At 36.9% G+C, this 14,872-nt stretch overlaps 1 protein-coding gene across 4 annotated transcripts in view; it reads right to left on the bottom strand.

Annotated features, from left to right (window-relative positions):
• The window catches only part of LOC149568347 (phosphatidylinositol deacylase), a 138,773-nt gene extending 124,486 nt beyond the window's left edge, over positions 1–14,287 (bottom strand). Inside the window, exon 1 of one of the 4 annotated variants that reach the window (XM_089821293.1) lies at positions 13,691–14,287. In XM_089821293.1, the coding sequence (XP_089677419.1) occupies positions 13,691–13,981 (291 nt within the window). In that variant the 5' untranslated portion in view covers positions 13,982–14,287. Of the gene's footprint in view, positions 1–13,686 lie in introns of all 4 variants that reach the window. The other 3 variants (XM_089821292.1, XM_089821295.1, XM_089821294.1) reach the window with 3 other exon arrangements.
• Positions 14,288–14,872: the final 585 nt, after the last annotated feature.

Genomic DNA, 14,872 nt, shown 5'->3' with positions numbered 1-14,872 from the left:
AGGGTGGTAATTGGTACTAGGTGTCGATTTTGTCCCTATCGAACAAAACAAATCATGCCAAAACATGTTCACAAATCTGTTGTACCTATCACTAACAATGGTCTTAGCAAGACCATGCAATCTGAACACTTCTTGAAGAAATAAATCAGCAACCTCTGAAGCGAAGTAATCTATAGCAATGGCATAGAAATAGGAAGATTTAGTCACCCTGTCCACCACCACAAACATACAATCCCTTCCTTGAGCTCGTGGAAGTCTTGTGATGAAATCCATTTATATGTCTTCCCACTTTTGTACCAGAATAGGTAGTGGTTGTAGAAGACCTGCGTGAAAGGTGTGTTCTGATTTGTTCTGCTGGCATATTTTACATTCACGAACATGTTGCAGCAGATCATCCTTAAGTACTTTCCAAGACAATCTCTCTCTTACCTGCATATAAGTTTTGAAGAAGCATGGTCATCCAACAAGAGGAGTGTCATGTAATGCTTCCATAATATTGTGCTTCAACTTAGAATCAATTACAAGGTAGATCATGTTTTTGTAATATATCATATCTTTTATCATGAAATATTTATCATCTTGAACCCTTCCATCCAATAAGTCACAAGCATATGAATTCTTAGTATACTTAGACAACAGTTGACATTTCCAATCAGCTGAAATCTCTACAAGTGAGCAGAGAGTGGGTCTCCTAGAAAAAATGTGAGCAACCACATTTTTATTCCTTTTAATATATTTTACATCAAAGTCATATGCTTGGATTTTGCTTACCCACTTTTGTTGACATTCATTGAGGTCATTTTGTTCCAAGAAGTGCTTCAAACTATTATGATTAGTTGTGACAATAAATATTGCGCCTACCAAATATTGTTTGAACTTGGCTAAAATGTGCAAGATTGCCAACATCTCTTTGTCATAAGGAGAATACAACTTTTATGGATCTCTGAGCTTCCTAATCTAAAAAACAATGGGATGCGTATCCTACATTAGCACTACTCCAATACCTTGTCTGTAAACATCACACTACAATAAAAAGCTTTCTGAAACCAAAAAGTCCTAAAATTGGACATATGCCCATGATGTCCTTAAGCTTGTTAAATGTGTTATGTACCTCTGGAGACCACTAGAAAGCCCCTTACTTAGTAAGATTGGTCAATGAAGAAGCCAACTGGGAGAAACCTAGCACAAACCTTTGGAAATAGCAGCATAAACCCAAGAAGCCTCTCAAGTCAAATATGTTTTTGGGAGGGAACCAATCTGTGATTGCTTGAACTTTCTCCTAATGAAGTTAACCCCTTCAACCTTGATTACATGTCCTAACTCTAAGTAAATAACCTCAAACATTTTGAATTCACACTTTGAAGCTTTTGCAAATAAGGACTACTTTTCCATGATACTCTAAGTGCTGCAAATGTTCATCCCATGTTCTAGTATAAATTAGCATGTCATCAAAGAATGTTAAGACAAACTTCCTCAATTGCTCATGAAAGATATGATTCATAAAAGATTGAAAAGTATGTTTGTGAGTCCAAAGGGCATAACAAGGAATTCAAAGTGTCCACAATTACAATGGAATCATATTTTCTATATGTCTTCTTACCTCACACTTATTTGATGATAGCTAGACTGTAAATCAATTTTAGAAAAGAAAATTGAACCATGCAGCTCATCCAAAAGTTCATCTATCCATGGTATTGGATACCTATTCTTTGTAGTTTTTTTATTCAATGCACTATAATCAATACACATACATAATGTGTCATCCTTCGTCTTGAACAGCACAACAAAAGAAGCAAAATGGTCGGAACTTGAGCGTATGTGTTCCATTTTTAGCAGCTCCTTGATTGTCTTTTCAATTTCCTCTTTGAAATGACGAGGATGTATGTGAGTGGTCGCAACTTGTTTTGAACCTTCTTCAAGCTCAATTACATGCTCAAATCCCCTATTAGGAGGACCGCCCGAAGAAATTTCCCCAAACACAGCACCATGTTTATCTAACACAGATTGTAAATCAATATGGTGAGAGAGTTCAGATTGCCTTTATCCTTCTAGAAGGATTTAGCAGCAAAGGCTTGCTCTGTGGAGGTGGAGCTTCTACCGAACTGTTGTTTCCAACGATCTTGCCAAAGCAGAAGTGTGCAGAGATCAGTGAACTTCACATCAACACTAGACGACGTAATGTTGAGAGTCTCGATAAAATGCTCATAGGACTTTGGTAAACTCTGAAGAGTGATAACCAGAATATCCTCTTCCTCCATCTTGCGACTGATGGCAAGCAACTGATCATAGATTTTCTGAATCCTATTCAGGTGTGCCTGGAGCAAGGTTTGCTCATCCATGACAATGGAAAACAAAGTATTCTTCAAAAACAAAGCTCTGCTTTTGTCAGAAGTCTCATGAAGAGCTCTGAGATGTGTCCAAATCTCAACAGCTGTCTTGTTGAATGGAATCTGGTAGGGTTGATCATCAGCCACGAATAATTTGAGAAGCATCATCGCCTCTCAGTTATTCAAATCCCACGTATCCTGATCAGGACCAAGAGCAGTCGGACGCTTCGTAACACCCAGAACAAGTTGATTGGTGTTCCGATATTCAAAAATTGCGATGATCTATTGCTTCCAAGTGCCATAATTTTGACCATAGAATTTGGAGTTGTGCTCAAGTAGAATGTTTATTAGAGATGCCATGGCACATCAGAGAAGGCACGTTCTTTGAGGCAAAAAACTGGAAGACCCAAAAAATTTGGAGTGATACGGAAGAGAGTTCAAAAAACCCAGAAGGAAAATGTTGTTGTTTTCTGGATCCACTAGCTCGAAAATCAAGCCACCTAGAAAAATCTGACGATAACCCAGTTGAGCTCTCCAAAAACCCACTAAGAATCTAGAATCAAAAAAAAATTGGAGCTCAAAAATTAGGGCTTCGAAGAAAACCCTTGTTGGCAGCCATTAAAGGTCAAATTTGTAGAGAATAATGGAGTTTGCAGGCCAAAACAGGTCGTTTTTTGTAGCAGATTGAAGCTTCTATGAAGCAAAAACAACTCCAAATATGAAGCAAACAGCAGCCAAAAAACATGACAGACTGCTCTGCTGAAACACGAGCTGAGTTCAGACCCTTTAAAACGGGACCAAACCAGAATGATGCCGTGATTTCAAACGCAATTTTTGAAGAAACTTGGATGTGTGGAGAAGAACACCCAAGAAAAAATGAACTGAGCTAGTATGTTGACTGTAAAAAAATCCAGAAAATCGCGATAGCAGAGGCATCCAAGCTGGTCGCAATTTACTAGTTGGCAATTTGATGCCTTTGATGTCGTGATTTTGCAGTCACTGAGCCAAAAAACCTAGCTGCAACCAACGTTTTAACAGAGGAATTTTCTCAACTATGGAAACCCTGTACATGTTTCGAGAAAAAACCATAGAAATTATTTTGAAAAACCTAAGCAAATAATTTCGAAAGAAATTATAATTTTTTCAAAAAAATTGAAGTATTGGTTCTGATACCATATTACGAAGTAACTGGTAAAATACTTACTTGTTATTAACAAAGACCGAGAAGTCACTATATACAAAAGAATGGAATGATGTTTCCTTAGGAAACGATTGTAAAGAATAGAAACATTCTATTCTAGCTGAAAGAAAGTTAAAAAAGCTACAGCTAACTAAAGCTAACTAAATATATACAATAGATTACCATTAACTAATAATAGACAACTATCTATTATCGTAATAGTTCATTTCCCGTCATTGTGTTGGAAGAAAGCCTCCATTCTTGTAGCTAAAGCTACCCTCAATCCATTGTCTTCCATAGCTTTTAGTATTGTTTCCTTACCATTAACCATAAATTCCAGCTGCATTTGTTAGATGTCCTAAACATACCTCTCTAATGACTCAAGCCATTGAAGTCCCAAAATGGCATCAAGATTGTTGAGACCAAGAACATTGGAATCACCCATAAATGTGGAATGACATTAAATCCAAAAAACTCCTCTGCTTGGAGTCCACGTCTACTGACTAGACACTCATAGATGAAATTACAGATAGCATCGCAGTCCACTAAACATACCATTTGCTGCCCCTAAAGAACTCCTTTCAGCTAGACAGATGTACCTTGAGGAATTCCAGGTAAAGTGGCAATGTGTGGGTTCTCTATAACAATAGTTTCTTCTAGTTCTATCTATTGAGGCTGATTTTCCTGAGGTTCTTCTTCCTCAAAGCTGTCCTCTGGTTCACCCTGGTCTTCCTCTTCTAAATGCACTTCAATCAAGTGTAGCTTACCTTAACCAAGGCAGCAATTTCCTGGTTCCCAAGATTCTTTGCATGAGAAACACAACTTCCTTCTTCTAAGTCTATTTCTTGTTTCTTGATCAGCTTTTGAAGGTGCACTTCTAGGCTGATTGAAACATGTGTTTCTTTGATGGTTTGGTCCTCTTTTATCAGATTTCCAAGGGCTGAAATCTGCCTTGTGTGACTGAGGAGAGGGTATAACATCCAAATCATAAGCTAACGCAATGGCATCGTCAAGAGAACTGGGCCTATGGGCTTTAACTTGTCCTTTCAATTTGTCCCACTTGCTTCAACTGAGCTAATTACCTGTAATATACCTCTCTGTCTTTTCAATCAAAGCATGTAACCAGCCTATTGACAAAATCTTCATATGATTGAATCATAGCATGATCCTGGGAGATAAGACTGTGATGCCACCAGTCATACGCTACCCCTTCTAAGTGCATAGTAGCAAATTCAATTGGCTTTACCCCTTCCATGGGTTTGAGTGCCAAAAAGGTGTCCAACTTATGAACCCGTGATCTAGCTGATAATTCTCCTGACCTCTTGAAAGTAGGAGTTGTAATCTTGTTCAAGACATCCTTCTACACCGCTGGCTGGAAGCCCTATCTAGCTTTGCCCTCTGGGCCTCTTGTCTTGCCCTTCCAGACAATTCCTGACTTTGTCTTTACATTAGTTCATGAACTTAATTAAATTTAGCAGCTCCCTTACATCAGCTGGAAGCTACATGCATTCATCTTGAGCTACCATGATATCATCTTTGATGCGCATTTCTTCTACCTCAACCTCTGCAATTGGTTCTCTCTCAATGAGGCAAGGTAAGAAGGTAATATTAGAGGTCGCTCTATCTTGGTTCTCCTGCCCTGCTGCACTTTTGTTGTGGCGACTACTGGACCTTCTTAACCTCAAACATCCAACTCTCAATTGTCCCATTGTGTTGTTGTGCAAACACTGTCGAAATTTCACTCAATTGATTATTCACTCACAAAGAGGGTCTTCATTTCCTCTCTCCCCCATTTCTGCTTCAGTTGGGTTTATTTCCTCTTCTTCAGTTTGCCCAACATGCAGCCAAAAAAGCACAAAAAAGAAGACTAAACCCCATAGGCTGGCAGGGCATTGGCTTTGATACCATCGAAGTATCCTAACTGGTTTTACTTGCAAAGAATGCAAATATTTCTTAAAACAAATCGAGCAAAACAGGATATTCATCATTTATTACAGACTCAAGATTACAGATTTACTTATTACTGGAGAAATTCTAATCGCAACTATTGTCCTGTAGGCTGAAATGGTTGATTACATACCAAACAACGAAGATTATATGTATTAGAAATTTCAACTGCTGTCTTTGAGTCTTTAACTGTTGCTTCCAACTGATAGTTATGGCTGCATGTAAGCCTGGGCGCTGATCTTCCTTCACAATGAATTAGATTTTCACTACAAAGAATCCCAGATTTTTATGATGTTTCTGCAAGACCAAATCCTTCACCACAAACTGCCTGAATTACGAATTGCCTTCTAGTTTGTCGTCCAGAAAGTCTATCTGCAGGGTTTGCTTTCTGGAGATTAGATCAGAGATAATAAAAATAAACACAGCTTTGGAATAAAGGATAAGTTTGCAGTCAAACTCTTTAAGGCTGAAACCTAGCATCTCCTAAAAACAGATTTCCGGATGTTTCCATCTTGGTAAATACAACATGGAAACTTCCAAAAATGTGCTCACCATTGATTAGCTGTGAACAGGCTGGAAAGGCTGAGTTTCAAGAGGAAATATATCAAACTGATGATCTCATCAAAGGCCCCAACTATGACTACATAATAGGGAATTGGCTGATAAAAAGAAACCCAATGTCCCCTTTTATTTAAATAATTGACAAATCTAGCAGAAGGTTGAATTAGCAACAATTTCTTATCACTTTAATGAATCACTCAAGAGGGGACATTACACACCCCCAAGTGATAGAATTATATTAGTGAACATTCCTACCACTTTTCGATCGAGGGCCAAGTTGTCTTAGTTGGATGCTGCATGCTCTTGGGCTTAATTGGGCTTAACAAGTCTTTTGGTACCCTTTGTGGTTTTCGTCTCCAAACCCTCCTATTGTTAGTTATGGGAATGTACCTATTGTTGGATTGGTTCCTTGAGTTCAAAAGCTATTGCATAAATTATCTAAACAGATTTAGATCATTATGTATATGCATCTAAACAGATTTAGATCATTATGTGTATGCACGCATCTGCAAGCTTATATTTGTTGTTGGATCCCTAACTATAATAGAAATAATTAGTCTTATGAATTATATTTCAAATATTGTCCGACATGATTGCAGGATCTAAAGCAGGATTATCTTGATAAAGGTGTTTTATTGGTAAAGATATAACTCTAGCTATACTGTGATTTCTTATTTTAATTGTACTTGTGATTTAAGGGAAACTTTTAGTATCATCCCAAAGAATGACATTACAATCAGTACCAATGCATCATTCTCCTGCCTGGGGACGAAAGATAGTTTATGAAACTTAGCCAAAGAGCTCGTATGGCCTTGGAGGGGGGAAAGAAGAAAATTGCATCAACCAATAACTCCTCTCAAAACTATAGAACAAACGAACAAATGAAAAATTAATTGAGAGCCTTCGTGGAGCACCATGAAAAAACAACTCAAGCTCTCATGGAGCAAAATGAGAAAACAACACAACTACTTCTTCAAACCCTTCAAAATATGAACGCTATAAGCAACCTCTGAAACAACTAGAATAATAGAAGCAGTGTCATCTCTAATCATTTTGAAAATGTTAGAGCTCCATTGGGGTCAACACCAAGAATAGCTAGACCCTCCTCCATACCTAGAGAAGGGCCTATTAGAGAAGATGTTCATATTAGTGCGCCAAATCATAATTTAGATGAACTTGCTGAATCATATTCAAGAGTTGACCCTGATATTAGGAGAAACAATCCATTTACAAAATTTTGTGAGGCCAAATGGAAAACCAACCCTAGAAAGGAAAGAGGTCGAGCCAAAAAAATATTACACCATAAATTCGGCAAAATCACTCTTCTTAATTTTGATGTGCCAAGGAAGGTCAGTGCTCATTCATGGGTCTAAAGATTGGATACATGCCCATCTCTTAACCTTGTGATGGAAGAAGATGCTATCAAATTTGCCATCTTACATTTAGAAGGGGTTGCAAACGACTAGTAGCACCATGGTTTTATTACACAAAGCCATCAAAACGTAACATCTCATGCTGACTTCACCAAAAAGCTCATTGCAAGATTCAACCAAAAGCACCCAGAGAGGTATTTCAAAGACTTGAGTCAATAAAGGCAAGAGGGGACTGCTATGCGGCAAAATTCCAAAAGATCACTATCATAATTCTTGGAATTACTAAAAAAGAGACTCACTTACCTATTCATAGAAGAACTATACGACACTATTTGTGGCCTACCAGGTGACCTCAATCCTTCCACTATCGAAGAAGCAAGGGATAAAAGTTACTCTAAGAATATATCATCAAAAGATAAACTCTTTTATGAGGAAGATGGGCATAAAAGAACATTTCCTCCAAGAGATGATCATAAAAAAATTCGAAGGGCAATTTATGTTACAAGTGCAAGTAAAATTGGAGAGTGGACATGTTTACAAGTGAAAAGAGTTTCAAAAGAAAGATTTGTGCTACAAGTGCAAAGAGAGATGGAAGTCGGGACATATATGGAAAAAAAGCCAAGTAGCAATATAGAGGTGTTGTCCGACAAGGGAATGTGGGAAGAAATAGAAAATCCAAGCAAACGAAAAAAAGGAGGGATGAAAAAAATCTCTAAAGCATCGAATCAACGAAGCGTAATGATGGTAAAAGATGCTATCAAATTTGCCATCTTACATTTAGAAGGGGTTGCAAACGATTAGTAGCACCATGGTTTTATTACACAAAGCCATCAAAACATAACATCTCATGCTGACTTCACCAGAAAACTCATTGCAAGATTCAACCAAAAGCACCCAGAGAGGTATTTCAAAGACTTGAGTCAATAAAGGCAAGAGGGGACTGCTATGTTGCAAAATTCCAAAAGATCACTGTCATAATTCTTGGAATTAATAAAAAAGAGACTCACTTACCTATTCATAGAAAAACTATATGAAACTATTTGTGGCCTGCTAAGTGACCTCAATCCTGCCACTATCGAAGAAGCAAGGGATAAAAGTTACTCTAAGAATATATCATCAAAAGATAAACTCTTCTATGAGGAAGATGGGCATAAAAGAACATTTCCTCCAAGAGATGATCATAAAAAAATTCAAAGGGCAATTTATGTTACAAGTGCAAGTAAAATTGGAGAGTGGACATGTTTACAAGTGAAAAGAGTTTCAAAAGAAAGATTTGTGCTACAAGTACAAAGAGAAATGGAAGTCGGGACATATATGGAAAAAAAGCCAAGTAGCAATATAAAGGTGTTGTCCGACAAGGGAGTGTGGGAAGAAATAGAAAATTCAAGCAAACGAAAAAAGGAGGTATGAAAAAAATCTCTAAAGCATCCAATCAACTAAGCGTAACAAGTGGTGACAAGGGGTGAGGCATCTTAGTTGGATGCTGCATGCTCTTGGGCTTAATTGAGCTAAACAATCTTCCCAAATGACTCAGGTTCCCTTGCAACAAGCAAGCCACCCCAAGTGACTGAATTATATTTGTGGATATTCCTACCACTTGTGGGCATGGGCATAGGGGCAGGTTGCCTTAGTTGTCTTGGGCTTAGTTGGGCTGCTCCAGAAACCTTACTGGTTTTCCTCTCCAAACCCTACCATGATTAATTATGGGAACTGGAATTATTGTTAGATTGGTTCCTAGAGTGCAAAAGCTATTGCATGATTTATCTAAATAGATTTAGATGATTATATGTGTGTGTGTGTGTGTGTGTGTGTGTGGGGGGGGGGTGCACACTAATATTCATTGTTGAATCCCTAACCCTAATAGAAATAATCGATCTTATGAATTATATTTAAAATTTTGTCTAACATGATTGCAGAATCTGAAACATAATTATCTTAATAAAGACATTTTATTGGTAAAGACATAATTCTAGCTATATTATGTTACTTATTTTAATTGTACTTGTGATTTTAGGGCAAGATTTAGGATCATCCCAAAAGGGAACATTACATTGTCTATGTTAGTGGAGTTAGGTAGATCTGTAAGAAGTAATCACTGATATCAGATCTGATCCAAATCAGGGCATTTCTAGATTGTTTGGACTGGCCAGTCTTGTCTGGATCAGTAAAAAAATTCTAATTTTTCCCATTTTTTAGTGAAAATCTTGGATTTCTGAAACCTTTTAGCCTCCTTGGCAAATTGAATGTTTTAAATCTGGTAACCAAAGAAATAATTAATACAAAAAAAAATGGCTAGCTTGTCTCTTCAGTCCAATTTTTTCAATTCTTATAGAAATCTTACCCTTTTTTGAAAATTTTAGATTTTCAATTTTTTAAGCCTCCCAAGCAAACTGAATGTTTCAAACCTGGAAACCATGGCAATAATTAATCCAAAAAGAATAAAATGAGCATCTGCATAGGGAATGATCATAAATACCCTGAGGTCGATGAAGGTCATGATGTATATTAATGGAATTGCTTGCATGTCTGCAAAAACCTTTGTTTTGGACCAGGTAAAGAGCTCATTCTATATGTACTATTTGGGCCTGAGTTGAGGTGCAGACCATGTCAGGAAAGTGTTCTTCTCTTTTATGGAATATTTGTCTATTTTCAATGATCGCAGGTCTGCACATTTCACATCGTTGATGAGCAGAGTTTCAAGCATATTCCTCTGAGCTTTCAGTCTAGTCTCAGTTTTAGATTTTTGTACAGATTGCTGTCACAGCAGCATACCAGTTAGAACAAGAAACAGCATGCATGCATAAGAGAGTCATTTGTTTGCATGTAAGTCAAGTCCATGCCAAACTCTTCCCTGATATGTCTAGCTGGTGCTTGATAAGTTGATAATGCTCAATTCAGGCCTTTGTCATCCCCTTCATTTGTCATTACTCTGTTTCTTAACCATTTCAGTTATGACAACTTCATCAAAGTTCCACCTCTGAGGTTGTCATCTACTTGATCATATTTGGAATTTAAATTATATTCACCAACTCCTACATGCATCATCACAGTAAGTCCCCTAGGTTAGGCCACTATCGATAGCATGCACATGTTGACATGCAAGTTTCAATGTTAAATAAGATCGTATTCGTCACATACAATTTTCTTAATTTATTAAGAATCTCTAACACCAATTTCATATAGCACACACATGTTCACATGCCAATACATGTTGTAAGCCAATCAGAAGAGTGATATTAATAATAATATCTTGGCCTACACTTCTACACTACTATTTTAACCTTGGCCGAAAGATGATTTCCATCATTTCTGATACCTGTAGAAACTATTGTTGCACATACACTGTTTATTGATGACCCACTTGAGCACTTAAGTGTTGATACTTTGTCAAAGTCATGAAGAAGCTTAGTCACTTTTATATTCTATCTTGGGGAGAAGAAAATAAAAACTTCTTGCTTAGAATCTAAATCAATAAGTTACTAGAGTTTTAAGTCTTCATGTAAAATCTACTCATTCCACATATGAGCAACAAAAGAGCTTAAGTGTGAACAAAACTGTAGAAATGCCATTGGGAGCTGCATCGGGTTATTTAAAATTTTGGATTATTAAGGTATGTGGATAGTATCTGAGAGTGTGCAAATTGGCAAGTAGAATTTCTGTACCTCCCCAAAAAAAAATTATTCTTTTTCCTCTTTTGTTTACTAAGTTCTGTGAGTATTTCTAGCATGTTATGTTCAGATTGGCAATTCCTGACTATGTACTCAATTTTTGTTCTGAGCTAGTTTTGGGATTACTAAAAATATTAATGTAACAGCCTGATACAAGTACATTCAGACCCTATTCATGATGTTATAATTTCATAGGATAGTATGGGCTGAGTTTCTAACCAGTTGCTCTGTTTTCAGCTAATGAAGGTTTCTCCTGAATTATAAAATAATATCATATTAAAGGAGATTTTTAAAAAATTACATCTGCCCATGTCGCTGGTCTGAACTGAACATGGGAGCTGGTATTTCTACTGGATATGTATGTTTACATCAATTTCCCCAAGACCCTCAGAAGACCAAAAAGAGATCAAGAACAGTACTGGACAGACAATTGAAAAGCAAATGAATATTATAATACATATAGTATTATTGAGATTCTTCATATTATAAAAGTGCAACAAGTTGTGATAAATATGCTCTGCAGCAACATTATTTGGATTCTAAAATATGTTTTCTATACAGTTATGTTATGTTTTTCTGTAACCCAAATGAAATAAATAAATACAATTTTGCACTTTCTTGTAGTATTAAAAGTTGGGTTCACAAAAGATATGACTTTTGTTGCTCAAAGAATGTCATTATAGTTATATGGTGTAGAATCAGAGACCTCTTTTTCCACAATGATTCATTTAAATGCCACCTTCCACATGGACCCTTCAAGCTGAGTTTGAAACAAACTGTTAGAATGTGCCGAACTCATTTATCAAGCCAAACTGAATTACAGACACTTGTGGTATGTGGTTGGGTTGTGTGCATCTTATATGAACCCTTATGTACCTCAAATATGGAGTCTATATGCATTAACATTCTTTTAATTGCAATGTTAAATATTAAGATTAGCACCTTATTGGATTGTACTATCCATGAGATTAGCAATGTTAAATTTTAAACTTTGAACAATGATTATATATAGCCACTGCCCCTCAACATTTCAGCGAAATCCATTTTTATATTATAGAACGATAGCTTCTCTTTTTGTCCACCGCATATTAACTTTCATTTTCTTTGCTTATGGAGTTTACTTTCATTTTGAAATGGAACCTTTGTCAATAATCCTGCAACTATGACATCCTTACTATATTGATTCGTGGATTCAATTGATCTTGTTCTCATTTCAAACTACTTCAGCATGGGTGCACTTTACAACCTTGACATCCTTGAGTTTTGATATCATTCCTCCATCAATATATTGTTGTGGATAGTCATCTTTCTATTTTCAAGAAGAGCATGTGTTTGCACTAGGTCTAGATTTTGGTCAAGGATTAACAATTAGTTTCCAAGGTTCTTCACCTGTGAATTGAGGTTTCTTTTCGTAAGAATTCGTCAATTGTTACTTCAGGGAATATTTTTAAGGAATTGGAGTATTTCTTCCCAATTAGGATTTAAAGCTATAGAATATCAAAACCCCTTTAAAAGCTTGTTAAGTGCACTCTGTTTGTCCCCTTACAATCAAAATTAGATTTGAATTCTTTGAGTGAGGCTTTTAATTTCGAGCTGCAAATCTACTCTGAAACTGAACTGGTCGAGTTCCCTGCAATCTCAGTATAATTAAACTTGAAATTGTTTTCATTGGACATGTGAAAGAGGCTCTTATTTTTTACTTTCTGGAGAAGATCCTGGTGCTTTGAAAAGTATCGCAAGCCCCATGGACCAGGATAGTCTCAATATGACATTAATGGGTTACTTCTCTAAGGCCGGGAAGAGCAGCAGGACTGCTAAATAAACCTTTGAAAAGATTCAGGAGCTGGTGAGAGGAGAAACCAAAAAGACATTGCACTTCCAAAGATTAGATTTCGAGCATAAACCATATTGCATACTCTGGACTGGTTTGAATGTGGAGGAAGACACTTGTATCACTTTGAAGCTGAGCATATAACCACAGAAGAATGCTTTGAGATAGAAATTCATGACCCTCTCAGTCAATGACCTTAACTTTATCAGACTTAAAATTCTTTGTTTGGTGACAGAAGGATCTGAAAAAAGAATTGACACAAAAAAATGTCGAGCTTAACGGTGGGAGACAATACTCTTCTTATAAAAGTTTAATCTTTGTAAAAAATTTCCAGAAGGAAAAAACTGAAAAGATAAGGAAGAGGATGATAAAGGCCTGCACTTTAGTATTCAAAATGTGTCTTCAACGCTATCTGTGACGAATTATAGAAGCAATTACCATTCGATTGTAAGTTTAGAAGCAAATAATTAGACCAAGCAATTTATTTTTTTATTTTTTAAAAATTGATGAGAGCGACAAGATGAAGATATCATATCTGTCTGTGGGTAAAATGCACCAACAAGGCTATTATGATGAACACTTGAAGCAATCAGCCACCAAATGTAATTTTGTGAACAATTAATATGCAAGAATGATTAAATTATGAATTACTTAAAAAAGAGGAAAAGAAAAAACGATAAGATCAAGAAGACAACTGCCTATTAGTAGCTCAAATGCAGCTCTGAGGCTAGTAAAAACGATTTCCAAGAAGGTAATTTATGTTTGTGAAGAATTTAAAAAAGTTGATGAAGAAGAAGACCTGCCTGTTTGTAGCTGCCGCCATTACCGGGAATAAAAAGCACAGGCACGCCAGAGAGCTGCTTGAGATGCAAATTATAGTCGATCTTTCTCCAGCCCTCGTGGTACAAATACAGTCCATATTTCTCCGTGGAAATGTTGTTAGCAGCAGAAATGGGAATGTATGTCGGGTACATGTACGTCATATTGCAGCCGTTTGGAACAGGCTTCAGCAGCTCCATCAATCCCGCTAAACCCACGCATACTGCAAATATCACAACCGCGCTAACCCTCCACTTGGATGTAAGCTCGCCCATGGTGGAAAAACGTGCAACTTTATGACATTGTGTTGCCAACCAAAGCCGATCCAATCTGCAAATGGTCAAATCTCGAGCATTTAAAGCGTAGTCAGGGGAATAATTCGGAGCAATTTAGATCCCAGAGAAAAATTAGGGCAATGAGGTGGAGGAAGTGTCAGCGATTGAAGATTGGAGGCTCGGACAAGTTTCTTGGCAGCTGGAGGTTCATGAATGGGTTGCTACCGCCAATGGGCGGTTGTTTCCATGTGAGTTTTGAGCGAAAAAATATGCCGGAAAAGGCCTGGGGATGCTCTTGGCCTGTTGTCTCCGACGTTCTAGCTAAATGATTGTTTTATGGATATGACGTATTATCATATCTGACCTGCCACGTGGCAAGCTGCAATTTGATTTTACAAATTATAATTGAAATTTTCCCATCCGCGCCTACTGATATTTTTAAGTGGGTAGGCTTCTCCTATGGAGCGAAGGCTTCAAAATTGATTTTTTCCTTGTCTCACGCATAGTCCCACGCTAAAAATATAATTTTTTTGTTTAGGTCGATCTGGTGGCATTTTCGAATATGTTGTTCAATATAATAGCTACGATGTGGAGTTCTTATCAAGAGACCACATTGTCAAACCAAGTTGTCAGCGATTAATTTTGCCGACCTGGTGGCATTTTGAATTGATTGACCAGAGAAGAGTGATATTGCATTTTAAAAAATTTAATCACCGACTCAACTTTGTTTTATAGTTAATGCATTGCCAAAGTATAAATGGAACCCATCATAGTAGTACGATACATCAGTTCTTTGAGTTTCTGTCGAAAGAAAAGGAAAATTAAAAAGTAATGGTGTGCATTAAAATCTTCTCTATCTTACCATTTTCTTTCGCTTTCGCAGATTTGTTT

The sequence above is a fragment of the Cupressus sempervirens genome, chromosome 3 (genome assembly GCF_028749045.1).
Source record: "Cupressus sempervirens isolate cs-2001-9-10 chromosome 3, ASM2874904v1, whole genome shotgun sequence".
Classification (NCBI taxonomy): domain Eukaryota; kingdom Viridiplantae; phylum Streptophyta; class Pinopsida; order Cupressales; family Cupressaceae; genus Cupressus; species Cupressus sempervirens.
Note: the sequence above shows the minus strand (reverse complement) of the source record. Positions and strands in the feature narration are given on the sequence as shown.